Here is a 12,177-nt window from a genome sequence, read left to right on the forward strand (position 1 = left end):
TAATTTTCTTTGATTCTAATAACATAAAACAACAACAAAAAATAATAATAAAAAACAAAGGATCTATTAATTAGAAATTTTTATTATAAAAATAACTTCATTATATTACGTTATTTTTCAAAAGGAGGGAGTGTAGTATGCACATATATTGAATACCCACTGTACCGAGAGTACTTAAAGGGTGCGCACTGTAACACTTTGTTGCAGTGTTTACATAATCCAAAGCCCGGTCATAAACCCTAAGTGGCCGAAATATGAACCGATCGTTATGGCTTAGCCCGCACACAGAAAGTGCGAGTGTCAGCATAATCGTAACAAACGGTCAGCATATGCATACCCCTCGCGCCTCCACTTGAGAGTGCATAACAACGTATATTATTATATTAATTTATACATAAGTACATAGCCATCTCTCTGCCGCCGCCTGCGGCAGCGCAGCTACGAGACTTAGCCTTACTCAGACTTAAAAATATTGTAAAAGAACAGAGACATTTTGATCGTTGGAGCGCCACCTCAGCTGCTCCTTCTAAATATAAACCCAACAATAATCAAAACAACGGAGTTATCCTATGACACTACACTTACCGCCCATATTTTGCGAAGCGCCTTGTTATGCGCTTTCTCCCAGGCAGCCGACAGGCTCTACAGAAGATTCTATTATCTGTGCTCCATGTATTAAAATGTTGTGTATTGTTGATGACATGGAATACAATGTATATTTGGCTATATAGAGTTTGGCGTTGCACAAAAATCTTGAAATTTTGCAGTATTTATTGCAAACTCACAAGATATGGCCATCAAAATATTTTTGTCTTTTGAACAAATTTTGATCGAAATCTAAAATCGACGCCAATAGCTCAATATTTGCAAACGCCTTCCTTGCGGTATTGCCATGAAGGCTTTAGGGTTCTTAGGGGTGTTTGTTTTATTGAGCGAAAATGTGGATGAGCAGCACATGACGAAAGGTTCTAAAATATACCAGCAATCCATCTTTCAACTTGCCTCGTCGTAAATGTAGCATGTCATTTAGGTAACCAAAGGAAGCTGCAAAATTTCTGATAAAAACAAAAAGGAAGCGTTGGAAAAATGCAGCGAATCGGATGTACGAGACTGCCAATCATTTTCATCGATAAATGGGTCTCGAATTAAAACCATGGTACAGTTTTCCATCGAGATTTGTGCCACTTATGAGGAAAGTGTAGATGACGATGTAATGTGTCCCAGTCGGAAAACCCAAAAAGATGACGAGGAAACAAGAAAAGTGAGTGCAAGCTACATAAAGCAAGCAAGTATTACTCTTGTCTGGACTAATTAGTACGTTCAGAGAAATTTTCTGAGCGTCATTCATCACAAGAATAGTCATCTCTGCGACATTATTTTGGGTCTGAAATCGATGGATTTATAAAAATCAACAGGGTTTAATATTTTAGTCAAAGAGTTAGTCAATACGGATCAAATAGTCAAATTAGAATATTAGAAAACCATCGAAGTGCTACTCACTTTCAGGAAGAGAATTCACACAGATAAGATATAATATCTTATAGAGAATTTCAATAAAGTTATCAATCAGGGTCTTAACAAAATTTGCCTTTAATTTAAAGGCCTCTGGTTTCTATATCAAGTAAGCAGTAAGATTCTTTCAATAGAAGGTTTGCTTAACTTTTTGCAAAATATGTTGCTGAAAATATTTATGATATATTTTCGAGGATTTATAAGACGGGTCAAGCGGATAATTTAGATGATAATTTTAGGACTTTTAGGACAGTTCCTGAAGAAAATTCTCAAGTATATGTTCTGATCGTGATATTGATGAATCTCCCGATTCTATAAACATGCATATTTAAATCTTGAAATCTGAATTTCATGTAGGCTGTCGGTCCAATCTCGACTTAAAAACTAATTCAGCTACCATATGAACCTTGTTGCAAAACTATGTTGACTATTCGAATTTAAAGACTTTATGTACTTATGACAGTGACTGTTTATTATAAATAGTTTTGTCCGACTCATCATACTTGCAATTTAATAAGAGTTTTACGAGAAGCTCAACAAGGTCCACAGGGTCCACATGGAACTTGGGGGCCACACGGGCCGACTGGTCCACAGTGTGTGTTCCAAGGCGTAGGTGCACAAGGATAACAAGGTCCACACTCTGGCGACTCATATGGACAAGGCGGCGAACAAGGTCCACATGGTCCACAGGGTCCGCAAGGTCCATTGCTCAAGGGACCACAACCGGTTCCACATGGTCCACAAGGTGCGGGAATGTACGGTCCAGATGGCATTGTCAAGCCACAAGGTCCACAGTTTGGTACTGCGCATGGTCCACAGCGGCCCGGTCCACAGGGTCCACAGGGCCCACAGGGTCCACACCGTGGCGGTCCACAAGGACCAGCAGGTCCACAGGGTCCACAGGGACCACAAGGTGGTCCACAGGGGCCACAACGAGTCTCGCACACTGGATACTGATTGGTGGAGAAGCAGGGCAGTGGACAACATGCGCCACCTGGAGCACATGGTCCTATTGGACATGGTGGGCAAGCGGCACTGGGCTTGTAGTTGATGGGTCCATTTGGATAGCAGCAATACTCGCGCGGCGGCGGGATGTCTATGGTCTGTGGCTTGGGTTGGCACAGTATTGATTGGCATACTTCTCTGGGCTCGCAAACTCGCTTCGGATAGCAGACGACATAGGGATCCGGTATCATGGATGGATAGTATATGACACGGGGCTCCCGAACCATTTGTGAGACCCAAATTAGCTTTGGCACTTTGATAACTCGCGTGGCATCCACAACTTTCGGCACAGTGATCTGTCTGCAGCGATTGACAACCATGGGCTCGGGCACGATCTTCTCTGTGAAGACAACCCGCTTCTTGCATATGAGACGCGGAGGCTGCTGCACAGTTATGCACTTGGGGAAAGGAGGCGGAATGCGAGGAGCACACTGCGGCAAGGCTTCCAATTGCGCGGCATTGTAGCACTTGGGAGAGCACTCGAAGGGCCCACAGCAGGGGTCGCAGGGGCTGCAGGGTCCACAAGGGGAGCACATTGTTAATTTACAACAATTAAAAAAAGGAATCGAAAATAATTTTTGTACAAAATTTGGAAAAATATAAAAAAAATTTAGTTTTTGATAATTTTTAATGCTGGTCGAACTGAGACTGGAGAGAAACTGAATATTTTTCCGAGATACTCGCACAATGTTAGCTCTCGGCCGAGAAGTCAAGGATTACTAGATTACATTTTTTGTTGGTACAACAAGCTGGAAAGACGTTGCAATCACGGTTGGTATTCCTAAAAAACTTTTTGTACCAAAATTTGGAAAAAATTGACCAATTTTAGCAAAAATGTACCAAACATTTTTCACGAAAGATTTTTTGTATTTCCCAAATTGTGATTCACAAATTATGATTTACCAATTTACCAAAATTTTAAAAAAGTGATCCAATGTTCCAACGCATAAAAAATGTACCAGTTTTGGTACATTTGTACCAAAAGTGGCAACCGTGCACATACGAACTCTATCGACCAAGATCAACAAAATGTGGGGTCATCTAAGATCTCAGCATTTGTAATTTTTGTCTGTCCGCTATGTCCGCTATGTCCGGTCTGTCTTGTTTCGTTCGTTATTTTCAAAAGTTAGTAGACACGCTATTTCTCGTTTGCTTTCAAATTTTAAATTTGGCGCCAATGAAATATTATTTTTATACCATACTTTGAGGGTGCAACAAGGGCGTTTTTTCGAAAACAAGCAATATCTCGATCATATCCTTCCGAATTTGCAAAGCACACATAGGATCGAAAGGACGAACTCTATCGATCAAGATCATCAAAATGTGTGGTCATCTAAGATCTCAACATTTGTAATTTTTGTTAGTCAGTCTGGTCTGTCCGCTATGTCCGTCATGTCCGCCATGTCCGCTATGTCCGCCATGTCCGCTGTGTCCGCCATGTCCGTCATGTCCGCCATGTCCGCCATGTCCGCCACGTCCGCTGTGTCTGCCATGTCCGTCATGTCCGCCATGTCCGTCATGTCCGTCATGTCCGCCATGTCCGCCATGTCCGCCATGTCCGTCATGTCCGCCATGTCCACCATGTCCGCAATGTCCGTCATGTCCGTCATGTCCGTCATGTCCGTCATGTCCGCCATGTCCGTCATGTCCGTCATGTCCGTCATGTCCGCCATGTCCGCCACGTCCGCCATGTCCGTCATGTCCGCCATGTCCGCCATGTCCGCTATGTCCGCCATGTCCGCCATGTCCGTCATGTCCGTCATGTCCGCCATGTCCGATATGTCCGCCACGTCCGCTGTGTCCGCCATGTCCGCCATGTCCGTCATGTCCGCTATGTCCGCTGTGTCCGCCATGTCCGGACCGCAGGCGGATCGCAGGCGGATCGCAGGCGAATCGCGAGCGAATCGCGCGCGAATATGTATCTTATATACTATGATCTGGAGAGAGAGTCTTATGGGCATATACATATGTATATATGTATATTGTAAGTGGTCAGCATGGGAATGCTGACTTAGCTCGAATGCTATCCCAGCGTGCAGCAGAAGTGGGTGATCGTATTTCACGTCCACTTGAGTTTGTTTATCTATACAATACAACTCAGTGTTGCTGTTTAGTTATTGGTACAGTGTACCCTCGATACATGCACATACTACAAATAAATCGCGAGCGAAGTATTATTAAATAACTAACCTGCAGGCGAATCGCTGGCGAATCGCGCGCGAATGAATCGCGGGCGAATCCGCCCCGCGATTTATGTTATGTTATGTTATATTTTTAAAATATTTGAATATTATAATTGAAGTATTATTAAATAACTAATAATAATATTCTATTGACCAAGAAAAATGTCCCTTATTTTAAGTTGCTTGAAGAAAATGTTTGAAAACACAACTTATGTTATGTTTTTAAAATATTTTGAATAATTAAAAAATTATTTAAACTAAATTAATAAATAAAAAAAAGAATAAATCGCGGAGCCTGCGATTCGCCCCGCGATTTATGTTATGTTATGTTATATTTTTAAAATATTTGAATATTATAATTGAAGTATTATTAGTTATTTAATAATTCTTCAATCGCGGATCGCAGGCGGATCGCACGCGGATCACACGCGGATCGCAGGCGGATCGCAAGCGGATCGCACGCGGATCGCAAGCGGATCGCAAGCGGATCGCAAGCGGATCGCACGCGGATCGCACGCGGATCGCAAGCGGATCACACGCGGATCGCAGGCGGATCGCAAGCGGATCGCACGCGGATCGCAAGCGGATCGCACGCGGATCGCAAGCGGATCGCACGCGGATCGCAGGCGAATCGCGAGCGAATCGCGCGCGAATATGTATCTTATATACTATGTTCTGTCCAAGTGCGTCTATGATATTCTATTGACCAAGAAAAATGTCCCTTATTTAAAGTTGCTTGAAGAAAATGTTTGAATGTCCGCCATGTCCGCTGTGTCCGCCATGTCCGCCATGTCCGCCATGTCCGCCATGTCCGTCATGTCCGCCATGTCCGCCATGTCCGCTGTGTCCGCCATGTCCGTCATGTCCGCCATGTCCGCCATGTCCGCTGTGTCCGCCATGTCCGTCATGTCCGCTGTGTCCGCCATGTCCGCCATGTCCGCCATGTCCGTCATGTCCGCCATGTCCGCCATGTCCGCTGTGTCCGCTGTGTCCGCCATGTCCGCCATGTCCGCTGTGTCCGCTGTGTCCGCCATGTCCGCTGTGTCCGCTGGAAAAATTTAATATTGTGGAGTAGTAGTATTATTATTAGTATTATCAAATTTTTACACCAATATGTACTTACGTTTCAGAATTCGACACGCCCATTACAATTTTTCCCCGCCCCTTCCGGCCTCAAAATTTTGAAAAAATTGTATATTTTGAGCAATTTTAGAGAAAAAGACCTCATTCTTGGTAGACATAATATAAATCCTAGCCCGAATGTGCTAGGATCAAAAAAAATGGAAGTTATTCACAAAACATTGATTCAGACGGTCCTTCTCTCTATTTCCTGCAGAGCACAAATCGCTATTAGGTTATTTGAAAAAAATATGGGAATTGCGCCAGTTGTGCGGAAAATGCAGAAAAAGACAACTATTGACGGATTAAGAATTGATAACACTACAACATACAGTTGAAGTTATTACTCACTTATGCTAACTTCATTTTCAAAATCCTTTCCAAAGTTGAAAATTGTTCTCCATACTTTGAGGGTGCAACAAGGGCGTTTTTTCGAAAACAAGCAATATCTCGGGCATATCCTTCCGAATTTTCAAAGCACACATAGGCACGGTCGCCATTCCAAAAAAATGTTTTGTACCCAAAAAATTTGGAGCAAAAATGTACCAAACACCACCACCAGATCCACCAGATATAAATTTTGTATCAGTTAGAAATTTAACCATGACTAGCACTGAAAAGTAACGCATACAGTGTTAATTGAGAAAATATGTATGCGCCAATGTAATGTCCACCACTACGTAAACAGTTATAGATTGTGAATCACAATTTGTGATTCAGCCAAATTTCTAAGTGAAGAAGAACTTGCCTTCTAACTTGCTTTCTAATGAAAACCTTTGAAAATTTATACAATGGTGATCCTAATGATATAATATCCCAATGGAACCAACTCCGACTTTCTTTAAATCAGGGAAAAAAAAGATATACGTAAATTTTGGACAGACATTGAAAGTAAAAAAACGGTGTTGACGAACCGCTATTCAGGAGCTTAATAGAATTCATAAACAACTTGATTACGTTGCCACACAACTCTGGTGCTGCAGAGCGAAAGTTTTTAAAAATTTCGGTAATGAAATTGCCAAATAAATTTGAATTTAAGACACTAAAGAACATAATGTATTGCAAGGAATTGATTGATTGTAAAGACCTTCACTATGTTTGGTCTACAAAAGACTGTTCATTTTTAACAATTAACTAAAATATTTTAAAATTTGATTTATTATTATTCAAGTGAAAATTCTGTTTTTGTTTTCTTTATGTTTGAAAAGTATAATTGATTAAATGAAATTTCTGTTTTTGTTTTCTTTTTTATAGTAAATACTATACTAAAAAAATGAAATATGAAATAATAAAAGATAATTTAAAAAAAAACGTTAACAAAATATAGTATTAAAAAATACCGAAAAAAAAATGTGGTACATTTTTGCTAAAATTGGTACATTTTTTCAAAATTTTGGTACACAAAATTTTTTTGGAATGGCAACCGTGGTGGTACAATACAGATTATTTCATTTTCAAATTAGTAGCGCCATCTAAATGTGGCATAATACTATTCTACAAGCGCCATCTATTGCACAGTTTATAAAGCTAAAATAAGTGTCATTCGCAGTGAATGGATTAGTGTTTCGGCTGGCACTTTAGATTCTAAAGTTTAGAAAGAGTGCGGCCAGTTATGTTAAATTTGAAGCTGCCACATGTCAGCGAAAAACAGCTGTTTCATACAAAGCGTTGCCACCTCATATGAACATTTGACATTCATAATTGGAGATGCAACAATCGATTAAAAATATTAAATTGCTTTAGCTCGTTTTTTTCAAGAATAACTTTAAAAAATTAATTTTAAAAATAATCTTAATTATAAAAACCTTGCATATTTAAAAGCAATGAATAATTTTTACATTTATCCGGTGTTATTACAAACAAATTTATAAATAGAGGAACATTTTCACATTTAAAAATATTAAAAACTAAGCTTACGAGAATCTGGCATATACTTTTGAAATCCATAAATTTATTATCATCTGTTCATATTTATATTTTATTATGCACATGTATTAAAAAGAAAAATAATAATAATTAAAATAATATTATTATTTGGATTTTTTACGTTAAATTGTTCGTTCCATAAAATGTTTAAATAAAATATACTAAATAATATATCTTTCGAAAAACATCGATATATGCCACGCAAAATCGATAAAAATAAACGATCGCGCCAACCCTTTCAACCCATCCCTAGTGGGCGCTTTTTTAACCGTTATAGTTAGTCGCCGCCTGATGTCTGCATTTTGCAAACTCATTTTTTAATTACGTGTTTTTTCTTTGTTTGTTCTGTTTTTTCATCATTAGATTTCGCAATGTGGTCATTAATTATTGCAATATTATTAAACAGTGTGTGGTGCCGCACAGTGCACACCGCAGCACTCATCGATGATTGTCCGACACTGGACAATGGCGACAGTCTGTCGCAGACGCAGTTGCTCGATCGCCTCACACACGGCTGTCGCTACGATCGATTGGAGCGACCGCTAACCTACACCCAGGATGGATCACGTTTGCCCGTGGACGTTTATATGCGTGCGTACATATATTTCATGCAGAATCTGGAGGCACACGATCTGCAGTTCAAGATCTTTGCGCTGCTGCAGATGCGCTATCTGGATCCTCGTCTCAATTTTCGTCATGTGTCGCCTAAACGTTTGCAACCCATACTCGGTGAGCAACAGCTGCGCGACTCGCTCTGGATGCCGCACATATTTCTCGCCAATGAGCGCGACTCCAGTATACTGGGTAAGCACATCCCCACATCCCACTTTGCCATGACAAACTATTGATGTACATATGTGTATGCTCTGCAGGTACATCGGAAAAGGATATACTCACATCTATATCGCCGGATGGCACTGTCATTGTCTCCACGCGCATTAAAGCCACGCTCTATTGCTGGCTAAATCTGAAGAAATTTCCCTTTGATGAGCAACATTGCTCCACCGTGCTCGAAAGCTGGATGTACAACACATCGGAACTCGTACTGCATTGGGAACAAAAGCGTCCCATTACCTACGATCCCGAACTGCACCTTACCGAATTTCTGCTGAAGCAATCGTGGTCGAATGAGACCGTCATCAATGCCGATCTCAGCGATTTGCGTCACGGCGCCTTTGCCGGCAATTACAGTTCGTTGAGCTTCACTGTGCATTTAACCCGTGTCGTAGGCTTCTATCTGATGGATTACTTTCTGCCATCCATGTTGATTGTGGCCATTTCGTGGGTATCGTTTTGGCTGCAAGCGGATCAGGCGCCTCCACGCATCACGCTTGGCACCAGCACGCTTTTAACATTCATCACACTTGCCTCGGCTCAGGGTGAGTTAGAGAAACACAACACATATGAAATCCCGAATATGTAATGTGTCATGAATTTCCCCACTCTAGGCAAAACGCTGCCAAAGGTCAGTTACATTAAGGTGTCGGAAGTGTGGTTTTTGGGCTGCACCATTTTCATCTTTGGCAGCATGGTGGAGTTTGCATTTGTGAACAGCATTTGGCGGCGCAAACACAATGTTCCCATCAAGAAGCTAAACAGCAAGCACATCCTCAAGTCCACACTATCGCCACATTTGCTGCGTCGTCGCAGCCACGCCAGATCCAGATCCTTCTCGGGCAGCGGACGTCCGATGGACACCAGTTCACTGGGTGGCAATTTGCCATTCAATAACTATCTAACCGTCAATTTGCCCATTCAAACCATACCGGAGGGACAAGTCTTAGTTCGACCCGCAGTGCCCAGTCGTCGACCCAGTCTTCATATGCTCAGCAGCACGAATCGCAAACTGGATGTCACTTTTGTGGAGAGTGCTCTTAATACTGCCCCAACTTCGGGTTCGGCTGCCTCTGTTGGTTCAGCAACAAGTGTGCCCAGCATTGATGTGCCCGATATTAGTGTGTTCAACAATAACACAGCCGAGGAGATCGACCACAAGGAGGAGATTGCCAATAACGGGTGGACAACGTTAACACCCCAGGAGATTGCCATTTGGATTGATAGACGCGCTCGCTTCATGTTTCCCTTGGCCTTTTTGGTCTTTAATATGTTTTTCTGGACATTTGTCTATTGTATTTGAATCAATTTTCGTTTTTATTTCTTTTTATTTTTTGTTAATATATTATTTTTATGTTTGATTAAATTTATTCAACGATTTTGCATTTGGTATTTGGAAATTTTATTATTGTGTGCACTTCTTTAAGTAATACAACTTGCTGACTTTGGCTCAGGGTAAAATATAAGTTCAATGAATATGATGCAAAAGGAGACTTCCTTTTTAATGAAAGGTTAATTTGAGAACAGGGAATTTAATAGCAGTGAAATCCTGACTAAATTTAAAGACTTTCTATACTTATAGACAATGATTATTTATTATAAATAGATTTGTCCGACTCATCATACTTGCAATTTAATAGAGTTTTACGAGAAGCTCAACAAGGTCCACAGGGTCCACATGGAACTTGGGGGCCACACGGGCCGACTGGTCCACAGTGTGTGTTCCAAGGCGTAGGTGCACAAGGATAACAAGGTCCACACTCTGGCGACTCATATGGACAAGGCGGCGAACAAGGTCCACATGGTCCACAGGGTCCGCAAGGTCCATTGCTCAAGGGACCACAACCGGTTCCACATGGTCCACAAGGTGCGGGAATGTACGGTCCAGATGGCATTGTCAAGCCACAAGGTCCACAGTTTGGTACTGCGCATGGTCCACAGCGTCCCGGTCCACAGGGCCCACAGGGTCCACACCGTGGCGGTCCACAAGGACCAGCAGGTCCACAGGGTCCACAGGGACCACAAGGTGGTCCACAGGGGCCACAACGAGTCTCGCACACTGGATACTGATTGGTGGAGAAGCAGGGCAGTGGACAACATGCGCCACCTGGAGCACATGGTCCTATTGGACATGGTGGGCAAGCGGCACTGGGCTTGTAGTTGATGGGTCCATTTGGATAGCAGCAATACTCGCGCGGCGGCGGGATGTCTATGGTCTGTGGCTTGGGTTGGCACAGTATTGATTGGCATACTTCTCTGGGCTCGCAAACTCGCTTCGGATAGCAGACGACATAGGGATCCGGTATCATGGATGGATAGTATATGACACGGGGCTCCCGAACCATTTGTGAGACCCAAATTAGCTTTGGCACTTTGATAACTCGCGTGGCATCCACAACTTTCGGCACAGTGATCTGTCTGCAGCGATTGACAACCATGGGCTCGGGCACGATCTTCTCTGTGAAGACAACCCGCTTCTTGCATATGAGACGCGGAGGCTGCTGCACAGTTATGCACTTGGGGAAAGGAGGCGGAATGCGAGGAGCACACTGCGGCAAGGCTTCCAATTGCGCGGCATTGTAGCACTTGGGAGAGCACTCGAAGGGCCCACAGCAGGGGTCGCAGGGGCTGCAGGGTCCACAAGGAGAGCACATTGTTAATTTACAACAATTAAAAAAAAGGAATCGAAAATAATTTTTGTACAAAATTTGGAAAAATATAAAAAAAAAATTTAGTTTTTGATAATTTTTAATGCTGGTCGAACTGAGACTGGAGAGAAACTGAATATTTTTCCGATATACTCGTACAATGTTAGCTTTCGGCCGAGAAGTCAAGGATTACTAGATTGAATTTTTCGTTGATACAACAAGACGTTACAATACAGATTATTTAATTTTCAAATAAATAGCGCCATCTAGTGATGTGACATATTACTACTCTGTAAATCACCATCTATAGCACAGTTCATGAACTCTAAAATTGTATCATTCCCAGTGAATGGTTAAATGGCTGCGCTGGCGTTGCCACTTTCAAAAAAACTCAAGCACAATAAAATGAAATTATTATAATTATAATAAGGATACTCTTACAACGATTGCGCCAACGATGTTTATCCATCTATAGCGACTGTATCTAATGTGTGCACTTTAACAACTAATTTTTTAATTAATTGATTAATTTGTGATGCAAAAATAATGTACCCTTCAAAAAGCGAAACAGCAAGCACATTCTTAACTCCCCACTGCCGCCACATTTGTTGTGATGTTGCAGCCAAAATAGATCTAGAACCTTCTCAGGAAGTGGACTTAAAATGGTTGAATCAATTTTCCTTTAAATTTGTTTTATTTCTTAGATATAATTTTAATTAGTTAATTAAATTTAATAATCGATTTTACATTTGGAATTTAAAACTTTGTAATTTTGCGCCATGATTTTAGCGCACTGCAAATCAGTGCTGGGCAACGGCAATTGTGTATTTTGTACGTTCTGCAAAGGGAGACAGCACCTGTTTGACAAGTTGCAACCACCATGCATGTGTTAGAGCAGCACGACTATATGCGTAATTCAAAACAATATTTTTTCAGCACATACGCGTACA

The 12,177-nt window shown here is 41.6% G+C and overlaps 3 protein-coding genes across 3 annotated transcripts; 1 reads left to right on the forward strand and 2 right to left on the reverse strand.

Annotated features, from left to right (window-relative positions):
- Nucleotides 1–1,957: 1,957 nt before the first annotated feature.
- Nucleotides 1,958–3,179, reverse strand: LOC132796690 (DBF4-type zinc finger-containing protein 2 homolog). Its single transcript, XM_060807944.1, has one exon. It carries the CDS (start codon nt 3,051–3,053, stop codon nt 2,046–2,048), a length of 1,008 nt encoding a protein of 335 aa, XP_060663927.1. The 5' UTR covers nt 3,054–3,179; the 3' UTR covers nt 1,958–2,045.
- Nucleotides 3,180–8,009: 4,830 nt separating this feature from the next.
- Nucleotides 8,010–9,913, forward strand: LOC132796786 (pH-sensitive chloride channel 2). Its single transcript, XM_060808068.1, has 3 exons — nt 8,010–8,549; nt 8,618–9,124; nt 9,194–9,913. Exons 1-3 carry the CDS (start codon nt 8,117–8,119, stop codon nt 9,880–9,882), a joined length of 1,629 nt encoding a protein of 542 aa, XP_060664051.1. The 5' UTR covers nt 8,010–8,116; the 3' UTR covers nt 9,883–9,913.
- A 233-nt stretch (nt 9,914–10,146) lies between these two features.
- Nucleotides 10,147–11,287, reverse strand: LOC132796712 (DBF4-type zinc finger-containing protein 2 homolog). The gene has a single exon (XM_060807968.1). It carries the CDS (start codon nt 11,231–11,233, stop codon nt 10,235–10,237), a length of 999 nt encoding a protein of 332 aa, XP_060663951.1. The 5' UTR covers nt 11,234–11,287; the 3' UTR covers nt 10,147–10,234.
- Between the last annotated feature and the right edge of the window lie 890 nt (nt 11,288–12,177).

Source organism: Drosophila nasuta, chromosome X, assembly GCF_023558535.2.
Source record: "Drosophila nasuta strain 15112-1781.00 chromosome X, ASM2355853v1, whole genome shotgun sequence".
Taxonomy (NCBI): domain Eukaryota; kingdom Metazoa; phylum Arthropoda; class Insecta; order Diptera; family Drosophilidae; genus Drosophila; species Drosophila nasuta.